The sequence below is a fragment of the Diabrotica undecimpunctata genome, chromosome 3 (assembly GCF_040954645.1).
Source record: "Diabrotica undecimpunctata isolate CICGRU chromosome 3, icDiaUnde3, whole genome shotgun sequence".
Taxonomy (NCBI): Eukaryota; Metazoa; Arthropoda; class Insecta; order Coleoptera; family Chrysomelidae; genus Diabrotica; species Diabrotica undecimpunctata.
In genome coordinates, this window is record NC_092805.1 from 126,986,421 (window position 1) to 127,013,228 (window position 26,808).

The 26,808-nt window shown below is 32.4% G+C and overlaps 2 protein-coding genes across 2 annotated transcripts; one reads left to right on the plus strand and one right to left on the minus strand.

Annotated features, from left to right (window-relative positions):
• Positions 1-1,222: 1,222 nt before the first annotated feature.
• LOC140437389 (3-oxoacyl-[acyl-carrier-protein] synthase, mitochondrial) lies at positions 1,223-2,681 on the minus strand. Its single transcript, XM_072526892.1, has 2 exons — positions 1,781-2,681; positions 1,223-1,724 (listed from the first exon to the last, which is right to left on the minus strand). Exons 1-2 carry the CDS (start codon positions 2,568-2,570, stop codon positions 1,252-1,254), a joined length of 1,263 nt encoding a protein of 420 aa, XP_072382993.1. The 5' UTR covers positions 2,571-2,681; the 3' UTR covers positions 1,223-1,251.
• Positions 2,682-2,911: 230 nt separating this feature from the next.
• LOC140437388 (transcription factor E2F5-like) lies at positions 2,912-15,083 on the plus strand. Its single transcript, XM_072526891.1, has 8 exons — positions 2,912-3,468; positions 3,535-3,642; positions 4,683-4,796; positions 4,849-4,958; positions 5,255-5,531; positions 7,413-7,526; positions 13,309-13,465; positions 14,856-15,083. Exons 1-8 carry the CDS (start codon positions 3,097-3,099, stop codon positions 14,987-14,989), a joined length of 1,386 nt encoding a protein of 461 aa, XP_072382992.1. The 5' UTR covers positions 2,912-3,096; the 3' UTR covers positions 14,990-15,083.
• The last annotated feature ends 11,725 nt before the right edge of the window (positions 15,084-26,808 follow it).

The window sequence follows — 26,808 nt, forward strand, 5'->3', positions numbered from 1 at the left end:
AAAAGTAGAGCCATTACTAGCATTATTTACCTTCTCTTATAAACTAATTTTTTTATCTTAATTAAATATAATAGTCACAGAATAATAAACAATCAAAATGTCCACTCCGCTTGAAAAAATAAGGACGCGCGTCTCGTTCGCGCAGACGGAATCAGCCATGTTTTAAACGGAACCAGTGCTGTTCAGTGACATTTTATCTGGTGTGCATACAAATTTCTCAATTCGAGTCTATGTTTTCGTTTAAAATATGGCAATCGTGTGCTAACAAACTTCAAAGGCGGCATCTGAGAGTGGGCATTCTGATTGTTATTTATTCTGTGTAATAGTTAATGTTAATATTAAAAGACTTGTTTCAATATTTAAAACACATATTTTAATTTTTCATCAATATACAGCTTAAGAAATTGGTGTATTGTGCACTACAGTCAGTATTTATAGCAATCTTTTAGCACAGAATAACAAATATCATATTTTTTTCAGAGTTTAAGTATATGATTTAGTTTTTCGGGGTATTGTTGTGTAACACAAAGACTACTGATCACACCAAGTTTCGAAGTTGTGCATAGTGTAAGTACTTCAAAAAATTGTAACTTAACAAAAGTAATCACTAATAAGGCTGCATTGAAAACAATGTTACCTAGTTTTTTTTGATGGTACAAACTTCTACAAATCATAGATTTTTTTTGTTTTTAACAAAAAATATGCTGTTTGCAAAATTTTTAGTACAGCTGAAACACTGAAAAAGTTGAGGGAAAACTTAAAAATTTTTAAATTGATAAAATGCTAGCTGAGCTTATTAGTTTTATTAAAAGTCTATTATCCTTAGTGGCACACCTTCTATACTCATAGGTTACACACATCTATATAAAAAGCAACTTTAATAAACATTTCAGAAGGATCCTTTAAATCCTGAAACAGTTGTGTAGGGAAATGTAATTTATTCTTTAAAACACATACAATAAATTCTGCGCTTTTTTATTGAAATTAATAGTTCTTCGTCTTACAAACTACTAATTAATTAAAAAAAAAAATAGACTGAGGACATCCTAATATACTGGAAAATAGTATATTTATTGAAAACAACTTTGAAAAATTATTTAGAAGTCATCTGAAGGAAGTGGAGGCGTCTATGAAGTTAAAAATAATGGGGATTTGCACATAGGTATGTAAGTAGGAATATGTTTTTTAATATACAGTAAAAATCAAAGTAAATACAGTAATAAACAGTTAAAAATAGCTTTATTATATTAATTATCTAACAAATTGTCCAAAACATAAACTAGCGTTAGTACCTCCAAAACCAAAAGCATTTTTTAATGCTATTCTTCTATCACACTTTTTCCATTTTTGACTTATAATAGGAACAAAGTTAATTTCATTGTCTTCTGTATTTTCCAAATTTACTGTAGGAGGCAAAACACCTTCTTCTATAGCTTTTATTGTAAAAAGAGCCTCTAAATTACCAGCTGCCCCTAATAAATGCCCATGAGCTCCCTTTGTTGAAGAAACAGAAATATTATTACAGGATGGACCAAATAGATCCTTGATAGCTCTAGTTTCTATTGAATCTCCAATTGGAGTTGAGGTGGCATGTGCATTTATGTATGTAACTTGATTAGAATCTATCCTAGAGTCTTTTAATGCTCTCTCCATAGCTGAACGGGCTCCAGCGCCATCAGATCTGGGAGCTGTTAAGTGGGATGCATCTCCAGATAAACCATAACCTACAAAATACAAATTTAGGTTACATGGTAAATGTTAAATTGCTTGTTTAAGTAACCTAAAAGTTCAGCATAAATGTGAGCATTCCTGTCTAAAGCATGTTGCAATTCTTCTAATATTAAAACTGCACTTCCTTCCCCCATAACAAATCCCTCCCGCAATTTGTCAAAAGGCCTAGAAGCTTTTTCAGGTTGATCATTAAAGGAAGTACTTAAAGCCCTTAGCCTAGAAAATCCAGCTATTGACATAGGAGATATACAAGATTCTGTGCCTCCACAAATCATAATATTGGCATCTCCACTTCTTATAAATCTAAAAGAGTCTCCAATGGCATGTGCACCAGTTGCACATGCTGTGGATACTGAATGATTAGGTCCTCTTAAACCATATTTGATGCTTATTTGTCCAGCAGCCATATTGGGTAGAATTCGAGGTACAAAATAAGGGCTCACATGATGATACCCTTTTTTTAAAGCATCATAAGTACTACAAATATCTTCTAGATCTACCATACCCATTCCGACAGCTACTCCAGCTGTGTTTTTAGTGTTATCATCCATTTGATCTAATTCTGCATCCTCCAAAGCCTCTTTGGCAGATATAAGTGCAAATCCGGTTGCACGAGCCATTGTTCTTAATTCTGATTTACTAAAATAGTTTGATAAATTTATTTTCTCTCCCTTGTCTTTGGCATAACCCCCAATTTTACACGGTAAAGATTCATATTCAGGACCTTCTAACCTTGTTATTCCTGATTTTCCGGAAATAATATTTTTCCACGCTTCTTTGACGCCGGTACCAACAGGGGATACTACTCCAAGACCAGTTACAACTACTCTTCTCTGCATTTTACTAATCTTTTTTTAAATAATTTATATTTGTTTCAGTTCATTTTATACAGATTATACTATGATACAGATAACACCAAAATAACACGAACTAGGTATGTGCTTCTTCTTCTCTCAAACAGCAGTTACCAGTTAGCAAAAGGCCTATGGTTATATGCTATGACAGCAACCAGTGTAGAATCACAGAACACGCAAGATATTCAATTCGAAAAAATGTTTTATGCGCATGCGTCAATATCCGCCATTTTTCGTACTGTTTTTTGTAAACAAGCATGAGAAAATTAAGATAAAAAATACTAAATTGTAATTATTGAAAAAAAAAAAAAAAAAAAAAAAATAATAATAATAAATACGAAAATAAAGAAAAAAGTGCCTTTTATCGATTATTATTATGATCTATGTGATACCTGTGAACAGAAAATTAAGATGAAAAATACTAAAGTATAATTATTGAAAAAAATAAATACAAAAATAAAGAAAAAAAGTGTCTTAATTAGCAAATAAGTGTCTTTAATCGATTATTATTATGATCTCTGTACGAAAAGGAGCAACGAAGCGGTGTTGTTATGGACTATGTAAGAGTGATACACGCTATAAATCATTTAAGGAGAATAGATATTATTTTATAAACTTCCCAAAGCCTTGTCTTGAATATCGTAAAAAAGATATTAAAGTACCAGTCAAAATACATATTAAAACATGTACAAAATGTGCGAAATGTAATTTATGGGTAAAAAAATGTGGCCGAAGTGACACAGGTTTTAGATCGATTGATGATGTTACTAAAGACACTTATATTTGTTCATTACATTTTTATGGAGAAAGTGGTCCAACAGATAAAATTCCAGATCCTTTAAGCTATCAAGAATTTCAAGATATTGAAAAATTAATTAGTAAGGTAATGTATAATTATTTGTATACAAATGTAAGTTTTTCGGAGTTATAACCCCAAATATGTTTTCAGGGGGATAAAATAAGGACTACTTTAGTTGAAAAGTATAGAAAAGATAATATGGAAGAGCAAAATGAACATCAAAACATTAATATAAACAACATTGAAACCACTGAGCAGGTATATTAGTAGCGATAAATCAATTTTTTTTCCCAATGATCAAAATATTAAATGAGCTATTTTATTGGTTATACACCATAATAATACTTTTATTAATTAATATATTTAGACAAGTAATGAAAATCGATTGACATTATTAATTAGAATAATTAATTATAATATATTATTCCTATAATGTAAACTATTATAGGATAGTAATGATGCCTTTGCCTAACCTCTTAATATCTTTTTTTTTTGTGGATATTGGATATCCATGAAATTTAAACAAATTCAAATGTCAATTGAGTACAACTTGGGTCTTAACGGAAGTATAAATAAGTGAAGCACCATCAAGAATTGTTCTAATGATTGATCGAATTTTGATTGTGGAGATAATACCAATAATACTGCTTTCCCACCCAACCATAGTTATTGTTGAGCAAAACTTATGCTCTTTCAACTGTTTCAACCGCTGTTTCAACATGGCAGCTGCGCTTGCGTTCGTCATAAAAGCGTATGATAAAAAGGCCCGTCTGTGTGGAATTTTGTGTAGACCATAGTACATAAAAAGAAAGACGAAAAACATTCTACATCACACACCATCATGTTTTGTTTTCAAACTACATTCTACATTGTGGCATGTTGTACTATGGGCATGTTTTTCACATGGGAATACGTCATTGGAGTAAACCACAACACAACAGAACAAATAGTAATCAAAAAACAGGTTTTTGTATTGTTTTTGATTCCAAACACATTCAAAGATTCCAAAAATTCCTGAAACTGAAAGAAAACAAAAAATTTAATTAACTGGATTATTTACATGTATAAAAATTTAGTGAGTTTGTTTCTTATTCTGTCATTAATTTATCTGTAGTCATTATATTATATTAAAATATAGAATATAAAAAATTGTAATATTGAAATATTCACCGTCCGTTTATGTTGAACATACTGTGGTGTGACGTGTGACAGTGCTTTTTGACATGTTTGACAGGATGAGAAAGAAACGCCACCAAATCCAAAATTTTGTTATGGCGAAGTTTTTGAATTGATTATAGTTGAAAATGGGTGAACATTCACACAGTAGATTTGAAAAATCTCTTGGCTTATTAACAACAAAGTTCGTGGGTCTGTTAAAAAGAGCGACAGGTGGTGTACTGGATCTTAAAGTCGTAAGTATAGTGACAAGTTAATTAGGTTGGAAAAAAATATATAGTTTTTTAGGCTGCCGATTTGCTGGCTGTTAGACAAAAAAGGAGAATTTATGATATAACTAATGTATTAGAAGGAATAGGATTAATAGAAAAGAAAAGCAAAAACAGTATTCAATGGAAGTGAGTAGATAATAGTAATTTCAGGTTTATTTACATTTTAATCATAAACAATTCTACCTGACAATAAATTTGATTGTATCCCAATGACCCTATATCCTGAACCTGCTCAGACCAAATATTTTTCTCTGTCCTTTATGGACATTTATACTTTTTTTTCATGGTATTGATGGCGAACTTATATTTTGTAAAGTTGTTGTACAAATTCAAAACAAATTGATATTTGTAACCTATTTTCTTTTTCAAAACTTTTTACACTATTTATTCAATGAGTTAGTTGATTTTATAACAACTTTTAGGCCTTACACCAGTAAGTGTCTACCTGGATCAGACACTGAAGAATTTACCTCCAAGATATCTGAACTAAAAAAGAAAGTAGCAAAATTAAATGATTATGAGCGTGAGCTGGACCTACATAAACTGTGGATTGAACAAAGTATAAGGAATACCACTGAAGACTTAGAAACTAGGCAATATTTATATTTAACAGATGAAGATTTTTCAAATCATTTTAGCAGTAGCGACACAGTTGTGATAGTTAATACACCTGTAAATAATAGTAGTGTAACATTTGAAGTAAGTAATTTTGTCATCTATTCGCACCAAAACTAATCAATTGTATGAAAAATTGATTAGCTCAAAATGTAATAGTTTTCACTAAGTAGGGACCAAAAAACTTTTACAGACTGACTTTAATTGTTGTGAATTTTGAGTGGTCTTAAAATTATTAATATTGATATTTTCTGTTAATTTGCACTATCTTGCATTCAAAATAAAAAATGTGAATTTTTTTACCATAAAATATCAGAAATAATTAAATCTGTCATTTTGAAAAGGGGTCACCTCCACTTTTTTAAATTTCAAAGGAGAGGTAAAAAACGTATTATCTTCATTACTATTAAGAACTTAAGTGTTTTTATGTATTTTTTAGTTTTATAATTTACTATACAAACTGAGGAATATTATAAAAAGATATTTTTTGATTTTAAAAGACCTAGAAACCGATTTTTTTTTGTAAAAGGGATGACCCTTTTCAAAATGAACAGGTAATGAAAGTAAAAATAGTCAATATAATATAAGTATTGTTTATTAGAAACATTGCTAATTTATTGCATTTAATTACACTAAATTTAGAAACAAAAAACAAAAAGATTTAAAATAAATAAGGATAGTTTAATTGTCTCCTTGTTCCGCTTCTTCTGCACTGGTAATAGACCATTCACAGATCATGTTGTAGAATGGCTTGTGATTATCTGGAATGTATTGTAAAAGCTTTCAATTTTTTATGTTTATTGGAATTTTCCCCTATAGGCAGGAAGATTTTGAGGATCAGGTACAAACATGGGTGAACTGCCCTTTTGTTGAGGTTTTAAAAGTTGAAAACGTTCTTCAATGTATGGTTTAGCTAACGCCATACCCAAATTATCTGAGTTTCATAATAGAGTTCATACTATTCATAATAAGAGTTAATACTGAAACTAACCTTTTCCTTTTTTGGAGCTTCTTTGTCAAAACTTCCTGTGGAACTTTTTTTTTTAATCTGGCCACCATTTTTTAAATGTAGCTACATCTATGTAAGTAATATGTCTAATATCAAATTTATTATGACTAGATGAATACAGGATTAAATCTTCATATTCCTCTACAGAGAAAATCCTGTCGTAGCGACGAATTTTTCTTTTAAAGGTACCGAAATCTCTTGTCACAATCATTAAATGAGTGGCCTCGTTGTGGAAAGTAAATAGTAATTTTTTTGAACTTCTTGGTCATTACTAGGGCCATAAGATATCGAATAAAAGTATTATTGCGATTCTGACCTGGACATCCGTCACAAAAGAGATGCAGCTCTTCAAAGTTTTCTGGAATTTTGTTGTTTATATAGTCATTTAAAAACGAGCAAACATAATTGGGGCCTCTGTGTCCTCCGCCTTCGTGGTAAGAGTAAAAGGTTGCTGTTAGTTTTAAGATTGTGTATTTTGATTCCTCACACCTTTTTTCCATTTTAAATGAGGAGATTTACTTGCACTACTATCACGACATTGTATTACCCACAGCGTCTGCTTCCAAACAGGTCTATACAACTACTAAATAGATTGCATCGTCAATATAATAAACCATTATACTGTGGGTATATTGTTATCTGCCGGATATAATAATCAATTATACTGTGGGTGGGTACAACCCACCATTCATTTTGAAAATGGCTTATCTCTAGGAGATGACTTGTTTTCAAACTGAACTGGTTTGTGGGGTATGCTGTATTTATGGTAATAATAATGAAAGTTGACCCGTTTTTATATGGAATAGACGCATCTACGTGTGTTAAATAGAAATTCAACAGAAAGTGGAAATGTCAAAAAAATGGAGGATGACTCCTTTTCATAATGACTAGTTCAATTAAAAACCTATATTTAAGTAGGTGGATAGTTTTTTAACAAAAATTTTAATATATTTTAGAATGTAGAAGATTCATTCCAGCTACATTTCAATTCAAGTACAACACCTATAACCACAAGACTTTTGGGAGATGTCCCTGCAGATGATCAGGGAAATTCTAAAAAAAGGAAAAGGGTATGTATGCTAAAAAAGTTTATGGTCTTTTTGTGTTTTTGACAATTTCGTTTTTCTATATACTATAAAATTATGCATAATTGATTTTGACAATTATTTGTGAAGTACTACTTCCTCTTAGAGAGCCGTCTCCCTACGGAGGTTGGCAATCATAATGGCTATTTTTATTTTTGAGCTTGCTGCTCTAAACAAATCAATCAATCTACATTGATACTAGAGGTGTGCTTATTAGTTCTTTTAGAAGAACTAGTTCCAGAGAACTATTTCACAAAAATTAACTAGTTCAGTGAACTAGTTCGCGAAAGAACTATTTGTAGGACCGAAATCGAAATCCAACCCTAACATAACTGGTTGCCAGATGTCTCGCCTTATCATCACACAAGCTCGGCGCTGGCCGCCCGTTTTCTTCGGTTTTTAGTCAGTCTTTCACTACCGTACAAGTAGTTCGGAACCATTTCTTTCCATCGTATGTTTAGGTTTACATGTTTTAAATTTATTTCTCAAATGTTTTGCAAATAACATTTTTTTTATTTGCAAAAAATATTAAGATTTGTTTTTTATTAACCGTTTTAAATATAAATATGGTTCACGTATAATTTATTTTTATATTTATGTATATTTAAACTCAGGTATCTATAATTAGGTTATTTCTAAAAGAACCTTCACAAACAAAAATCAGTGAATTTTCTAGGAACATTAAATAACACATTTTCATTCTCACTTTTACATAAAATTATATTTTATGTCAATGCATCAATCATTTTAACCACAACTAAAAATTTTTATTTCAAAATTATAATACGAGAAACAACACAGCATGGCAACGTCCAAGCCAATGCATGGGCATAAGATCTGAACCATTATGACATTAAGATAAGACTGTTTATGTTATTGTCACATTCACAATACATGTAAGTGTATCATGGTCACATTCATAAGAATTATTATCTGTTATCTGAGTCTAATCGGCATTTCTTTTTTAAACTAGTCAGTCCATCCCATTCACAAAATAATAAATATATGATCTCATTCATTCATTATTTTCTTCTTTAGAAGTTGAGACACAATTTATAATTCAAATCGTTCGCAGTGAACTAGTTTTATGAAAATGAATGAACTAGTTCAATTAGTTCAGTTGAAAGAATCGTTCATTTGAACTATTTCCATGGTGAACTACACATCTCTAATTGATATCAATCAAGTAGATTATTCAATCATGAGTTCTGCCTTTGGCCAACAGATGTTCTTCCCTGAATCTTTCCCTGTATGATGAGTTAAAATTTCATATTTTGGTCCCCTCATCACGTGGCCTAGATATTCCAGTTTTCTGGTTTGTATAGTGGTGATTAGTTCTGTTTCTTAACCAACCCTCTCCAGTACTTATTTATTTGTAATTCTATCAGTCCATGATATTTTTAATACTCTGAAGTACTACTGAAATGGGCTAAATAACTGTCTTTAACTCATTAACACATTGATGGGCAACAGTGTCTCTAGATGTCAGAATCATCATACATGTGACCGACACTAATAAAAATGATGGATGTTCTGATATGGCTTATGCAGATTTGTATTAATACTGCACACATATAAAAAAATATATACCAGTTTGTTCAGGTAGACATAAATAGAGGGAAAATAGAAGAGAAAAAGTTAATGGCTATAGACATCAGTGTCACATTACAAACATTCTTTCACACAGTTTATGACACAGATGTCAATAAACGTCTTCATATTAGTAAGAATTGTTTTTAATTATAGTAACAAATATGTATGGATATAGAGTAGATTAGGATATTAATCAGGAATGTCAAATTTCAAAAAGGTGCAGGACATAATTGAGGTTTATCTGCTCATATTTCACACCAATACCTTGTTTCTTCTCTCTTGTACACCACCTACCTTTCAAGAATAAATGAAGTTTGTGGTAATTTTTCAGGCATAAATATCTCTTCTAAAAAATGTTATTCTGTAACTTCTGTTTTTAGTGCTTGTTTTTCATTTGTTTGTTTTACCATCTACCATCAATAGCTGATTCTGTTTGTAAGAGAGATCTTGTTATAGCTTCTCTAAAATCAGCTTGTTTTATATTTTTCCTGTCCTCGTTTACTTTTTTTATATAAAATGAAAGAGTTTTTATATCTAGAAGATGAAATAACACCTTTTTATACCACCTGATTGTTTTAAGGGGGCAGCTGGACTAAGATATCATCTGTTCACTTTTATCGATTCCTGATATGCGCCTGTTGTAGCCATCTATCTCACAGGGTTTTTGCTTTTCAACACCATACCTATTTTTAACACGTTCAGCCCCGGTGTTATAATTTTTTTTCTTGTCCATTGGTCAGCATTTTATTTTTTGTAAATAAGACGGGAGTCGTGGATGCCTTTCCGCATTTCTGATTCATTTTCAAAAAAATATTTGACAATTTCACAACATTTTTGAGGCATCACATTGATGCCTCGCTGTCCGAGAACTATAAATTTGTTTGTCTGGACAGCGTGGCATTTACGTGATACCTCAAACTTGTTCATTCTTGTATGAAGCGACGGAAGTATTTGAAGTTATATTCTGAGTCATTCTCTGTTCGGTGCTCTTTGCGTACGGTTATTGTATGAGTGTACTATAAAATATTAGATTACACGAATTTTTTCGATGGATTCCTACGAAAAAGAACAGAAAAGACTTGGTAAGTTTATACGAAGAGCTTATGTCAGATGAAGACGTAGGAGTGGACGACCCGTATGCAATTCTGGATCATCAGATGATTATATACCCATTGACATAGCAACCTCGGATTTTTCCGAAGAAATTCCTAGGAAACTGAGAAAATTACATGGCATCAGTGAAGTACCGGACGAACGCAATCTTGCAGTGCCAGGGCCTAGCGGTATACCAAAAATAGCGTTACGGGTCGTTGAAAATGAGGTAAGTTTTACTAAACTTTTATGTTCATTCTGGAAAGTCATATCTAATTTCTGTTTAGGATGACCTGATACAACAGACAATAGAAACTGTAATTTCTGCATTTGCTGTTGTCGCAGAAGAAGTTGACACTTCAAGTTGAAAAATTTTCCGCAGACAATTCAGACTGCTGGGGTAAGACTGGAATATTACAACAATTTTACAGAAACTCTTATTTCTTTTACAAACTATTTGTGACTGATGACTTGATCGATTATATAGTTGATCAAACGAATTTATACGAAGATCACCAGATAAATGGCCGACCTTTTGTAGCCAAATCTAAATGTAAACGTTGGATACCAACTACAAGAAAAGAAATGGAAATATTTTTTGGGGTAACTGTATGGATGGGATTGCTAAAAGCAGCACGATTACGCGACTATTGAAGCAGAAATTACTTATTTGTTACCAATATAAGACACAAAATGTCTAGAAATCGTTTTGAGCAATTACTTTCAAATATTCACTTCAAAAATAATGAAACAGCGCCACAACCAAACTGATCGGCTTCACAAAATATCTCCGTTGGTTCAAAATATCTCCGTTGGTTATTTCTAGATTTATTGTTACTCCAGGAGAAAGTGTCTGTATTGACGAGACGATGGTACCTTATCGTGGTCGCTTGAAATTCAAGCAATATATCAAAAATAAAAAACACAAATTTGGTATTAAATTATATAAGCATTGCTTAGAAAACGGCTACACTTATGACCTCAAAATTTACTGTGGAAAAGATAGTCAGGGTGGTCAAAATGCCTCTTTATCTGTTGTTCTATCACTTATGGAAGGGTTGTTAGATAGTGGTCGTACTCTCTTCACAGATAACACAGATAATTATTATACGAGCGTCACCCTTGCTCATACACTGCTCAGCCGTACAACTCACCTTGTAAGCACTGTTCGGTCAAACAGAAAAATGAATTGTCCCGAGGTTGTCAAGAAAAAACTAAAAAAAAAAAAAATGAAAAAATTGCCCTACAAAGTAATTCCGGAGTTTTAATGTTAAAATGGTGTGACAAAAAGGATGTCTTGATGATTAGTACAAAGCATGGGGATGAAATGTTAAAATGTCTACACAAAGGTAAAGAAATTGAAAAGCCCAAAATGATTGTTGATTACAATGATTCAAAATCCTTTATTGATCTCTCAGATCAGAAAAAAGCGTATTCACATTGCTTGAGACGAAGGAATAAATGGTACAGGAAATTAGCCACAGAATTATTGTTTGGTAGTGCTTTGGTGAATGCTCATATTGTATATACACAGGTTACACAAACTAAATTGGCTATAACAGAGTTCAAAACAGAAGTCGCTATAGAACTACTGAGTGAAATATCCGCTATTGAAACTAATATCAACGATAACCCCGATGTCAGTCATGAGCTTGTAGAAGGAAGAAAAACAGATGTGCGGTTTGCTACGTCAGAATGAAGAATGAATTGAATGAAGGAAGCTCAAAACAAGTGTTCTCGTTCTAAATTTTTGTGCAACCAATGCAAAAAACATTATTGTATTTCTTGTTTTTTCTCACATAATGCTGCTTTAAAATAATAAGGTGTTATATTATTATAATTATTTTTGCACATTCTGAATAAAATCTTTTATTTTTTTCATAAAGTTTTATAATTTCTCATTATTTTGCTCATTGGTCCACCCTGTCCAACTTACAATGTAATTTATATAGCTGTGGGAGCACAGTTGATGCCACGGTGTCCCGAATAAAAACTGTAGTGTGGCATTAGAGTGATGCCTCACTGTCCCAAGAGTACTATTTAGTGAGGCATCATATTGATGCCACCCGGGGCTGAACGTGTTAACAGTAATAATACTTGGGTTGTATGCAGTAGTTATTATGTTCACATTTCGCTTGTCATGCCACTTGCTGACATATAAGCTAGTATTCTTCATTCTCTTGATATATTCACCTTTTCTCAGTTTCTCTTTTAGAACAATCGCAGGATTGTCTACTCTATTAGATCTTATTGTTCCAGTTGAGTGAGTTTTGAGAGTTAGCAACTTTGAAGATAGTGAAACACTGTTGTAAAAATTGTCCATAAAGACATGATGACCCTTGTTGAGGTACAGTCCAGTAATTGTAAAACTAATTTTTCAATGTTGGAACTCTCGCCTTTATTTTTTATTTTATCAGTGAACTATAGTCATGATCCTGGTAAATTTCATTATTTAAAACGTAACCGTCATGGGTAGTAAGTTCATAGAGCTTTATCGCATACTTCGACTTTTTGTTTTTAATGTATTGCTTAAAAGTCAGTCTGCCTCTAATCTAAATAGCAACATCGACGCATCTTGCGATAATGTTTCACATAGTAAATACACAGACTTACTATTATTTGTCACTGAATCCAATAGATTTTAGACTTTATGACAAAATAAGCCAATTATATTATGTTTTCGGTCCAGTCGGACCATCATTAGTGAAACATTTTAAAGTAGTTGAAACTAGGTACCAAAATATGTTTAAAAATCTTTGGATTACGTGACAATCATAGTAAATTGTAAAATTATGATGACACAATTGTAAATTTTGTCCTAAAATCTTAGTTTATTGGCCTTTATATATTTCACTAGATTTTTCTTTCCGTCAATAATTATTGCCACACATATAAATACTATAAAACCAAATTAAATTGTGAAAATTCATTTTTGTAGTGGTATACTATATATTTTATATTATGGTGTATGTGAAATTACACTGTACTCCAATGCGTCCAGATTTATTATTAAAATTATTGTTAAATGAAAGATTCGTGTTTGTATAATAAAGATAATATTTATCATTTATTTTTATTTTAGCTATTAATACAAACATCAGAAGATGATTCAAATTCATCGGACCTAAAATTTATTGACGAGGAGGATCCAGATATCATTACTGCTCAAATATTGTTTAAGAAACATAAAAGTAGTTACTATAGTCAAAATAGAAGGACAGTAGATCAAGATCTGGACGGTAAGTATTTTACCATCCTTATTGAGGTGGGAAATACATCAAAAACTAAATACATTGCTTTCAAGTTTAATAAAGTTATGCCTTGGAATATGCCTTCCTTCTTGTGGATGTTTAGTCAAAAGGAATTCATGATAAATGTAAATAAATACTACATAATCCAACCTATTATACGATTGTCTGATTTCTTTAAAAGACAATTTTAATGAAAATAAAATGATCTAACCCATATTTAAGCTTTTTTGGTTTACACCCCAGAGAACGAACTCTGGGTATATCAAAGGCTGTAGTTCGTAAGGCTCTAGAGGACTGGATCAAAGAGAGTCATGAGCGATATTGGGAGAATACCAATCGGGATCTAAATCATAACATAAACATAAATAAATAAAACAAAAACATCGAAAAATCTTCATTGATGAACCATGTAGAAAAAGAACAGAGAAACTGCTTCATATGGGCAGGAAAAAACTGAGAACAGAAACAGGAGTGTTGACCGGGCATGTACCAGTAAGATAATTTCTGAATAAAATAGGCATTTATAATGGAGACCTTAACTGCAGACTCTGTGATAAGGAACTAGAAACTGTAAAATGTGACTGCGAAGCGCTGGTCCGTAAAAAACAAAAACTGACTTGGGCAACCAAGAGGAGACCCTGGTATATTTAGGACACACCAAGCAAAAGACCTGTACAAACATCTACAGGGTACAAAAATTCTAGACTCGGTCTAGTAAACAACAATGGGCAGAAAACACATTATCGTGCGTAAACTATTGGGTCTACATGAATTCTGAAAGCACCAGATTCAAGAAAAAGGCTCATTTTATTATATTAAATTTTGATTAAGTATTGTCAAATAGGTTTTCAAAACTACTGTGATTTTTTTTATGGCCTTGGCATAGCCAATTGACCAGACTATATTTTAGGCTTATAAACAATTAAAATAACTCGGACGCAATAACATCTAGGAATTTTTTACACGTATTCCAAAACAAAATAATGTCCCGCGATCATTAAAACCCGAGTTATCCCCTGTTATCCCATTTTTTTCAGAAATTCATCGGGGCTTTGTTTATAAACAAGGAGCAATTTAAAAAGAATACATTGAAATATTAAAAGTTCAAGTTTAGACAAAAAAAATGAAAAACGATTTAACGTTGTGTTACAAAAGGGCTTAAACGTGTATTAAATCATTTTATTATTATTTTTTTATTATTATTTGGTATTAAAGAAATACTTTTTTAATAAAATATTATTTAAATAAATGCTACAATATGCTTATTGCTTTATGGAAGTAGGTACTTATTGGCCAAAATTTTTCCAATAAAACTCCACAATTTGTTTTGTTAGGCTTTAGTAATCAATTTCTCTCCTAATGTTTTTTTAATTTTTAGATGATTGTCCATTTGTTTCATTGAGTCCTACATTATTTCACCAAGATTATAACTTTGGTCTTCTAGAAACTGAAGGTGCTACCGATCTATTCGACGAAATAGTTTCTTCTAACGTGGTTGAACTTTCAGTGTAACTTTTTTTTGATACAGCTTTATATTTATACTTTCTTTTATATAAGACAATGTTATGTTAAAGATAATTATATTGAATAAAAATTGATCATGTTGTGCTTGTGTTTTAATTACCATTAAGTAAGTTATAATTTTGGTGAGAGCGTTTCTTGCGATTTGGCGGGAGCTCTACTTTAATTACAGGCTGAGCACTAACTAGATGTCGCCACTAACGTTAGTGTATTACTAATTGCATAGATAGTAAGAACTGGCCTGTATATAATGTTGGGATATGGGAAATGTAAAAGGTTTCAAATAGAAATTTCAGTTTTACTTTACAAAATATTTACGTCATAAATTTAATAATTGATTGATGACATCTACACTAGTTCAGAACTAAATTAATTTCTTTTTACTCCCTAGATGTCACAAAAATGTAGCAGATATATCTGGTTTCCTACAGATTTCTATTAAAATAATCTAGATATACTAATGTGCATAATTAAATTACATTGATGACAAGCAACATCTATCCACCTATGCTTTTTGAAGTAGCATTTACTTTTTCAGTTCTCTCTTTACCCAGTGCATAGAGTCTAACCCTAAGGTATTCATGGCTAACCATCTTAATTATTCGATACGATGACAACTGAAGTATATGAAACTCTATTCATATTATCAAATCTATTCAAATTCCCAACATAAACAAATTATCGAGGCCTTACACGCACGTGTTCCGAAGAGAAATATATTAAATATAATTTATCACCTTGAGCGAGAATTATTGTCATTTTACAACTCCAACCTGCTCAGTCTGATTATATTAAAATTGTAGCGTTAGTTTATAAGTTAATATATTTTGTGTTTTCTAACGTTATAGTTATTGTTGGGTTATTTACTGGTCGCATTATTTTTATATAGTAAAGTTTTATAGTGTGTATTTTAGTATCCAAAAACAAAGTATTTAGTTTTTGGTACAATGTTTGTACTAACTTTGTAAGCCGGTAGTCTATTCTACTATTGTTCACAGCAGTTATAATGCTGTCTAATTACACGGTATCGAAGGCTTTGTGTAAGTCTACGAAGAGATAAGTACCAGCGATCTGTTATATTCTCGTACTTTATCAGCTACTACAGCATCAAAAAAGTTACCTGGTGTGCAATTCGCCAACAGTGCTGCTATTCTGGTTCCACTCCCGATGGAACAGAGAAAGGATCTATTGACTTATAGTTTCCAATTGTGGGCCCCCATAATGAATCTTCGTTTGATTGTGAATCTTCTACAGCTGATGATGTCAAATTCGGCGATTCTCGCTCATTATTTGGCATTTCTTGAAACGGCAACACTGTATTTGTTGATTTATCATCTACTAAATAACTTGTTGAAGGTAAGAGAGATCCAACACCCTGAATACCTGATTTTACTCTTTTTGTTTGCTGTATAAATGTCTGTATATTTTCCACAGTTTCTGAATCTGATGACGTTTCTGATTCTGACTCATACTGGAATGATTCATCACTAGCTGTGCTCTCAAACGGTTCCCAGTCATCTTCGTCTGACATTTCTCCAAAATTGTCTGCATATTTTTGTAACTGTTCGTTTGTCAGTTTACGTTTACGATGAGACATTCTGAAATAATAATGTTCTGAAATAATATTTGGCACTTACATTATTTTACAATCATGAACACAAAGGCAGAAAAAGAAGACTTATAATTGTTATACTATACACCGTTGCCACAGATTGATATAAAAATTTTAGGTTATGTCGTGCTGTGTGCTGTCTACGTAAAGGGACCAACGGCGCGTACAGCCATCGAATTGCTTATACCCGCCGCATAATCCGATGGGACCAACGCATATTTAAATTTTTTTTTATAAAAAATAAAATAATTTTGACTAAATAACCAAATGGAAAGGCTTCTTATACAAAAAACTACGATATATCATTCGCCCATAGAGGCATATATATGAAAATATAGCTGACATGGACAGGGAATGTGTTAATTAAAATTACTTAATGAATATACACTCCCATTCTTCATCATTTTTGTTTTCTCAATGAAAAAAAAAAACTTCAACAATGTGTGTATTTGAGCTATTGATAGTGAGAAGTAGGAATTTTTGTGTTATATATTTCCGACAATGAATGTCAGAATATTTCCGAGCTGAACGAAAGGACTATTAATAAAACTTTACAATTCGTACAATGGTTGTAAAGAGTAAGGGATGTAAGAAAAACATTTATTAAATAAAATAATATATTTTTAACAGTTTTAATGCATTACGCGGACAACTAGAATTAGGTGGCACATAAATTACAATAATTCTGCAGGTAGTAAATTAATTATTAAACATATTCAATTGGTAATGATAAATGGCGGTTGTGACTAGAAAAATATATATCTATCCTGAATTAAAATTAACAATAACCTAATGTATTAAGGTCTGCTCAGTTACATATATTAGTTAATATTCTCCTATCCTAACTTGGCTGCACAGATGACGACCAAATGGTCTGAAATACGTATTTACAGTTCTTTACTTTGTTGCGTAATTTCTACCTTTATTTTGATTGTAAGCATAGCTTTCTTATCACAGGTATCATATCTATTCCCTCGTATGAAAAAATAAAACCTACTGAAACGATAAAATGTAATGATCGCGCGACCATACACTACATGGATTGGTAAACGCAGTCCCATGTGTGTTCTTAACAAAATAAAAATAAATAAAATAAAAACAATAAATCAAATCGAATAAAATAAAATATATTAAAAACCATCGCCCCGAGTGTAGACGATAAGAAAGGCATCCCCTACTCGTGTCACCATAGGGAGGTTAGGGTCTTCACATGAAATAACTCCATATCAGCTCCCTAGGTGCTCCACAGAGGGCTTCGGTTAGTCAATCCGAAGTTGCCTCTGCGTTTCCATCTTAATTAGGTAGAATGGTAAAATAAAACTCGGTTTTGAAGTCAAAAAAGGTCCTAGCGAAAGAGTCTCAGGACAAGCAGGGAGCAGAGCCCCGTGAAGGAGGCCCCCAGGCGTAGGACACCCTACGTATGGACAGTAATAAAGCTAGGCTTGACTAACTATGGTTTGGAAAATGCACCCTTTTTAAACACCTCAGACTGTGACACTCGAAGACATCTCCCCTTCTTTGAAGACTCCTGCTAGAAAAGAATTTATTTAAAACAACACATTTTTATATGAGAAAATAGTAATAAAGCTAGGCTTGACTAACTATGGTTTGGAAAATGCACCCTTTTTAAACACCTCAGACTGTGACACTCGAAGACATCTCCCCTTCTTTGAAGACTCCTGCTAGAAAAGAATTTATTTAAAACAACACATTTTTATATGAGAAAATACAATAAAAATACACTACAAAAAATGTAACCCTAAACAAAAGTTGAAAATATAAAAGAAATTGAAAAGATTCGTAAAAAGTTTATATAAAAAAATATCGAAAATAAAGTCCGTAACTAATTCACTACAAAGCACAGTAGCTTCCGGTGGTCATCTCCTTTTTCTGCAGGTACCGTCTTCCATCACGGCACCTTCGACTTCAACGACTTCGTCCTTTGCCAGCCGTTTTCTCAGTAGCTTCTGGGGCTGGTGGCTTCGGTGACTTCTCGGTCGCTGAAACCTCCGACACTGGACAGTGTCAGGAACTGCAGAATCGGCCTATGATACCATTAGCTGCTGGTGTGGAGCTTTTAGCTGAACTCAGTGGGAGCCTGGGTCGTAGGCTCGTGTTTTTCTAGTTGGGCGCCATGTTACCATAGGGAGGTTAGGGTCTTCACAGGAAATAACTCTATATCAGCTCCCTAGGTGCTCTACAGACGGCTTCGGTTATTCAATCCGAAGTTGCCTCTGCGTTTCCATCTTAATTACTTAGAATGGTAAAATAAAACTCGGTTTTGAAGTCGAAAAAGGTCCTAGCAAGAGTCTCAGGTCAAGCGGGGAGCAGAGCCCCATGAAGGAGGCCCCCAGGCGGATGACATCCTATTTGGGTACCTTAGTAAAGGTAGGCTTGACTAACTATGGCTTGGAAAATGCACCCTTTTTATACACTTTATTTCGTATCGATATGTGCATTTCCATCGGCCAATCATATTTTTCGTATGAGGTTAGAAAGGCGGGGCAATGCGCATCGGAGTGCGTACTAGTCCTCAGACTATGACACACTCGGTCACTCCCGGAATGCCACATCTCGTTTTTTATATATTTCGATTTAATATTGGCAATAATGTTTGAGAAATTATTACTTCGACATGATATAAATAACATAAATTTGGATGGTGAAATAAATGTGAAAATTAATAGTTTAATTTTTTACCTAGAATCGGTATTATAAAGTAATGAAGAAATATGATATGTAGATGCATTAAGTAGAGTTAGGGAGGGATGAACGAAGTGGAATAAAATATGTTGTGTGACAAAAGGATTCATACAGATATGATATACAGAACTGAATGTTGGTTAGTTAAAAAGAAAGAGGAACAAGTATTGCATGTAGCGGAAGTGAGAATGTTTAGATAAATGATAGAGTGATAAAAAAGGATAAAATTAAAAATGAGTATATTATTGGAAGTTTAATACTGACACCAATTGGTGCCGAAATTAGAGAGCATATACTAAGATGATTAGGGCATGTTCACCCAATACGAAGAATTGCTGATATGCAAGGACTCGGAAGAAGTAGGAGAGAGGAAGACCTCCTGGGAGAGACGCTGGACAGCACATGTCGGTATGACCCAAGATAGAGACTTACGCCGGCTCCACATATCGGGGCCAACGTTGGCCCAACAGAGTTCGTCCAATGTGTGTACCGACAAAACTGTGTTGGAGCCAACGTTTTTATGACTTGATCCAACGTTGGCAGTTTTCCGAGGGCTGTCGGTTTTTGCGTACACATCAAAGGGATTGGCGCCAATACTGGGGTTGCCGTTGATGCCGACCACACATGGCGCTGCAGCAGTGTTCCAATCGGCGTATAATTATGCGATTTACAACATGTAAAAATCGAATTTCGGCCACCTGAGCCACCTCCGTTGAGTTGTTTAGGATTAACACTCCGATACACGACGGTGGTCTATCTGAATAGGGTTGTTTATGCTCAAAAAGCTATTAATTAAATAAATAAATAATATGCATATCTATTTTTTTCAGTACCTTTCAGGCACCCAAAAAAAATGTACTTATCTAAATATTTTACAAAAATATATGCTTTTAATTTTGAAATATAGATCATTTTGTCCTAATAGACCACCGTCGTGTGGTCTTGGTAACTTTTAAAATATGTACTTCCATATATCGGCTGTGGATTAAAGTCACGTTTGATGCAGAATATAGCCAAACTAGAAAGCTAAGAAATTTGGGAATTGAGTTAATATAAGAATAAATGGGATTCAGAGCCTCGACGCCTTTTTTGTAGCAAAATATAATGTTCTCATTACCACTACAGTCGCAGCCGCTGCAATTTCCATGTCGCACACGTTGGCGTTGGCTCTAGAGGGAACAGACTGATATCGCCCCAATACTAAACCCAATGTGTGGATGCCTCACCGAACGTGGGAACACAGTTGACCCAACGTTGGCGCCAACGTTGGATCCCATGTCTGGACCGGCCTTATGGAGAAATGTAATTATGAAAATCGAGTCCGCAAAGGGATAAAGGCAAAAAGAATGATGTTGATTGACCATCCCCTTCAGTATTTCTTTCTTTTTGGCCTTTGTGACTCAGATTTGTTGTATAGTATACGTTTATAACGATTATCAAATAACAAATAAATTCAAATCACAGCTGTAACTTTCCTGTATTCTTGTAACTAACAGCAATGTTGCTAAATATACAATGTTGTCACGTGTTTTTTTTTAGAAAACACTCAACTTAGTTAATACCTGTTGTATCTTTTTATTGCTTATTTTATTTATTTGTATCTGTTATTACTTGTACAAAGGTTGAAATAATTAAAAATCTTATCATTGTAAGATATTATTTGATCTCAAAAGATGATCTGATATTTTAAAAGTGTTTTGCAAGTGTCGTTTTCTTTTATTATAACTTTTATACATAGCCTTAGTTTGGTTTAAAAAACTCTTAACATATTAACTAAGAATAGAACAAAGTACAAACTGAGCCGACCTTTAAAAAATTAGTTATAAAAATAATGTTTTTTATTTAATTACCTACTCTTAAATCTCTTTAAAATGGCGAGGAATGCAAACATTGAAATTTACAGTGAATGTTCGTCAAAGCTATTGTTTTCAAATATGAATTGAATATTTCGGATTGAACATTTGAAATATGTTTAAGGTCAGGTTCCTCTAGGTTTTTCTAAAATAAGTTTTATTTATAGTACAAAAGATATTTGAAAATCAAACTTTTTACAGGTGAAACTACATACTACTATTTTTTTTTTCTTTTTATTTTAAATGAGAGCACTGAAAACTGCTGCCCAAACTGGTCAAATCTGTTAGTGGTGTCATCACTTCTGGGAAACGAATCATCCGAAAGCAAAAAACAAAATGGTTTCATATTCTGTATCTAATTGGTTATACATTTGTCTTTTTAACATTTAATTTTAGAACAAATTTGGCGCCTTCGATTGCAATCTTCTAGACTGGTGACCGACAAAACAGTGCCCTCCGCATATCTTATGTTATTAATGGTATTTACAAACATTCCTGTCTATGTCTTCAAAGATTTCACTAAAAATAAATTCGGAGTATATATTGAAGTAAGGGCTACGTTACTTAACCCTGTCGTAAGAAAGGAATCTCTTGTGATCTAGTTCCATCCATTAGAACTGAAGTGTCTTGGTTCCAATACAAGTTAGCAATTATTTGAGTATTTCTTTCATTTAGACCAATTTTTTTGAGTATTTCGTTAAGTTTGATATGCTGTACTGTATCAAAAGCTTTTTCATAGTCAATGAAAATGCATAGACATTAATGCCACGACAGATTTCTAAATAATTATTTCAACAATTACCCTTGCATGCTGGAATAATTGTTAGAAATAGCTTTAACATGTGGCTCATGAAACTAGTCAATCTATGTTCATTACATTGATTTGTTATTTTGATTTTCGGCAAAGTAATAAAAGTTGACTTTAACCAATTATTTAGTATTGTCCCCGATCTATAAATACTATTTGAAATATCCACTAGTACAGAGATGATTCGCTCCTCTTCAAGTACCTTCAACACTTTAATGTAAATATCATCTTAACAGGGGCTTTTCTGTTTTTCGCTGATATCAATACTTGTTGGATCCCATCTCCCGTGATATCTCGAAGTTATTTTTGTTTATTTCGAAATTTTAAGTTATTATTGACCCTTTTTTTTGCCAAATTTCAAATTTTTCATACTATTGATACCATTCAGTAAAGTATTTACTTACTTACTTACTTAGTCCTAAGCCTTTCTAGCGTTAGGTGTAAGGCTGGTGGAGTTTTGCACTGTTGTCTCCATGCTTTCCGGTCTTGTGTTAGATTTCGTGCACTTTCCCATGTCAATCCTTTCTTCTCAACTTCTTTTCTGATTTCGTCTACCCACCTAACTCTTGGTCTTCCTCGTTTGTTTTTCCCTTACACTCTCGTTTCAAACACTCGTTTTGTTAATCTTTCATTCGACATTCTACACACGTGCCCGAACCATCTTAGTTGCCCCTCTACTATTTTTTCGTTTATTGGTTCTAGTTTTAGGTTTTGTCTGATTGTTTCGTTACGTATTTTGTCTGCCCTCTTTCTGTTTGCTATTTTCCCCAGGAACCTCATTTCCATAGCAGTGACTCGAGATTTTTGTCTCCCAGTCAATGTCCATGACTCGCTATTATACATAATTGTAGGTCTAACTACTGATTTAACGACTGCCGTTTTTACCTTCTCCGGTATTTCTTTTTTCCCCAAAAATGTTGTCTTCATAGTGTTAAATAAGCTTCCTGTTCATCCCATTCTCTCATTTATTTCCATGTCTTGTTTACCGTTTGATTCAATTATTACTCCTAGGTATTTAAAATGTTCCACTTGTTCTAGTTGTTTCCGTTTAATTGTATTGCGTGTGTCTTTCTCTTATTTGAAATTATCATTGTTTTTGTTTTCTCTGTATTTATTTTCATATTTATGTTCTTCATAAACAGTTCTTCTTCTAGGATTTCAAGGTTGTTCTGTAGGTCTTCTCTGTTTTCTGCTATCAAAACCATGTCGTCTGCAAATAGAAGCTCTGATAGTTGAGTCTGTTTCATTTGCCAGTATCCTAATGTTAGTTTTCTCATTCTTCTCTTGGCTTTCTTTATTGCTTCATCCAGTACCACTGAGAACAGCAGTGGGCTCAACACTCAACACGCATCCCTGTTTGACGCCTTGACTTGTAGTAAATTCTTCGGATTCCTCGTTGTTGGTTCTCACCGTATTTGTATTATTATTGTAAATATCCTTTATTACATCAATTGTTATCCTGTCAACTCCTCTTTCCTTTAATGTCCTCCATACGTCCTTTGTTTGTATTCTGTCAAACGCCTTTTCCAGATCGATAAAGCATATATGTATTTCTCTATTTTTGTTGATTAGTTTCTCACTTACTTGTCTTATTGTGAATATGTGGTCTTGGGTTCTTCTGTCCTTCCTGAATCCACATTGTGTATCTTCCATAGTTGGTTCTATTTGGGTTTTTATTCTTGTTTCTATTATTGTTGCGAATACCTTCCCAGGAATACTTGATATAGTAATACCTCGGTAATTATTACAGTTTCTCTTGTCGCCCTTTTTGTGTATTGGTAGTATAATGTCTTTCTTCCAGTCCTGTGGTATTTCTGCTCTCTTTATGATATCATTCATTAGTTCTTTCATGCTGTCCACTCCCTCTATTCCCATGAATTTTATCATTTCCGGGGTGATATGATCCTTACCTGGTGCTTTGTCTAATTTAACTCTTTCAATTGCCTTTTCTAGTTCCTCTATTGTTATGGGTTCTACTTTTTGTTCTTCATTTATTTCTTGTATCTCCACTATGTTGTCTACGTCTGTATGAGTTAGCTCTTTGAAATGTTCTCTACATCTTTCCATTATTTGGTTTTCTTCTCTTATTACCTTTCCATTCTTGTCTTTTATATTCGGCATCATGTGTTCTTTCTTTTGTCTGAGCTGTTTTAATGCGCCATAGAAGAGTTTTTGATTTTCTCTATAATTATTTGTCATTTTTGGTCCAAACTTTTCCCATGACCTTTCTTTTTCTGCTTTCACAGCTATTTTAACCTCTTTTCTTTTTTCTTTATATGCCTCATAATCTTCAGGGCGCTTTGTACTTAGATATCTTTTCCATTTTTCTTTTTTGTTCTTTACTTTCCTTCGTATTTCGTCCGTCCACCATTCAGTTCTCCTCATGCTATTATTTGCTATTTTTGTCTGCCCGCAAGTTTCTTTAGCAGCTATGATTAAGTTGGTCTTGAGATTTTCCCACTTTTCTTCTATACTTGCAGTTTTTGCCCTACCTTTCAAAATATTGTCTAATTTTTCTTGGAATATCTTCTTATATCTTTTTTCTTTTCATTTGTAGCTTTTTACTTTTTCATTTACTACCTTTCTCCTCTTTTCTTCCTTTTCTTTTGCTGTTCTCATTCTCATTATTACTAGATGATCACTGCCAATCTCTGAGCCTCTTTTCACTTTCGTGTCTTGTACTCTTTTCCATTTGTTGCTACTTACCAAAAAGTAATCTATGATTTAGTTTTCATTTCTGCTTTCTTGTACTCTCGTGTATTTGTGTACTTTTTTATGTTTAAATTTTGTATTTGTTATAACAAGTTTATTCTCCATACATATTTCTATTATTCTTTCACCATTTTTGTTTAGTATTTCTTCTCCTTCTTTTTCCATGCATTCCTCAATTCCATTGTTATTATTTCCGACTCTACCGTTTAGATCTCCCATTACAATTATATTTTCTTCCCCATTGTCAATTTACATTTGGAGTTTCTCGAAAAATTTATCCTTCTCTTCCTTTTTTGCATCTTCATTTACTCCGTAGGCTGTTATTATTGTCCATATTTCCTCGTCTATCAGTTTCATTTTTAGCGATAATATTCTCTGGTTAACATATGTAAAGTATTTATTGGGCGCCAAAATTTGTAAGTACCCTGTTCTCTCATATTCAAAATTGAATATAAAAATGTGACATTCGTTTAAGAAATAAACTGTCTTAGGAAACTATAATTTTGTCATTAGATTCGAAAAAATTAAAATAAAAATATAATACTGTTTTCTGTGATGACATACGATAATTAACATTGAAGATATTCATCCGAAACACAGACGTCATGACTAATGTGATCCAATAAAATGTATAATGCAATGTAAATGTTATAATCGAAATATGGCAACAATGGATAGAATCGAAATATGGCAATAAAGATCATACGATATACTTGATATTTTTTTGACTCTTATTGTAGTACAAGTATACACTATAATTGATTTTTTTTTAAATGGAGCACAATTCAAAAAATGAAAACAATGATATACCAGAATCATGAAATTAATGATTCGAAAACTCCCTAAACTGTCTGCACTTAACTTGTATATATTGTTTTATTAAAAAACCCTACCAAAATAATAATAGCTCTGGCGATTATTATTTTATTATTTCATTCACTGTAAACTTCTTAGATGTATATAATACTTAATATGATCCATAAACGGACTATTTGGCAATAAATTCTAAAAGTTATTACATTAACCTTTTGACTGCCATCCAAAATAAAATATTGTTAATCTCCATATGCCAGCAGGAGCCGCGTTACTGTCAGTCAATAGGTTAACAAATATTAGTTGTAACCTAAGAAAGCTAAAAACTAAACTATGGTATACGTTACTTTTCCACCTCCTTCTATACAAAAGTACACAAGCTTTGCACATCCACGTGTTGATTAAAAATTACATCTATAATCTTTAAAATCTCAATAACCATTTTTATTATTCTTACGTAAAAATGTGTTTGAATATACAAATTTAATGACAGTTTCTTATTGTAATTGATTGCAATTATATAACATCCGGTTGTCGAATAATGAAACACTCATATTTTAAGCGGAACTAACACAATCAATATTATCTTTAAATGATATTGCACGATAATTTTTCTGGTAATCTCAAGTGTTCAATAATTGTATCTTTCTCTTTTGAAGTTATACTTCTATACGCGCGCTCCACGTTGTAAATTTGTATGGGAGTGAATCTGTGAAATCATTACATATGTAAGATAATGAGTAAGAGAGAGACAGAAGATATATTTTCTCTCTCTTCCTCTCTCGAATATAAAAATGTTCCTTTTGTATATATAATTTAATATTATATATATTATATAAAGATATATATATATACATATAATATTATACATATAATAAAATATTTATTAATATTATTATTTAGGTCATATGTTTTGTATTATTTATTAAATTTTCATAATTATATTAGTCTTTTGTATTTCAAAATAATAATCTCAATAAATCACTGTATGATCCAGAACTGTCAATTTTGAAATACATTTGTGTCATGTCCTCGGTAGTATAGTAGTCAGTATCCCCGCCTGTCACGCGGGAGACCGGGGTTCGATTCCCAGTCCGGGAGGACTTTTTTTATTAATATTATTACATTATTGTCATTTTTAAATACTTATGGATATTGCATTTTAATTTGTATTGTATTATTATATGGAATTATGTTGCACTGTATTGTAGTGTATTTTTTATGTATATTATTATCATTTTTAAATACTTATGAATATTGCAGTTTAATTTGTATTGTATTATTATATTAATAACAAAATAAACAATGA

Coding starts and splice junctions, on each gene's coding strand:
- LOC140437389 (XM_072526892.1), bottom strand. CDS start 2,570: ATGCAGAGAAGAGTAGTTGTAACTGGTCTTGGAGTAGTATCCCCTGTT. Junction 1,725..1,780: donor CATTTATGCTGAACTTTTAG/GTTACTTAAACA, acceptor TGTATTTTGTAG/GTTATGGTTTATCTGGAGAT.
- LOC140437388 (XM_072526891.1), top strand. CDS start 3,097: ATGATCTCTGTACGAAAAGGAGCAACGAAGCGGTGTTGTTATGGACTA. Junction 3,469..3,534: donor TTGAAAAATTAATTAGTAAG/GTAATGTATAAT, acceptor ATATGTTTTCAG/GGGGATAAAATAAGGACTAC. Junction 4,797..4,848: donor GTGTACTGGATCTTAAAGTC/GTAAGTATAGTG, acceptor ATAGTTTTTTAG/GCTGCCGATTTGCTGGCTGT.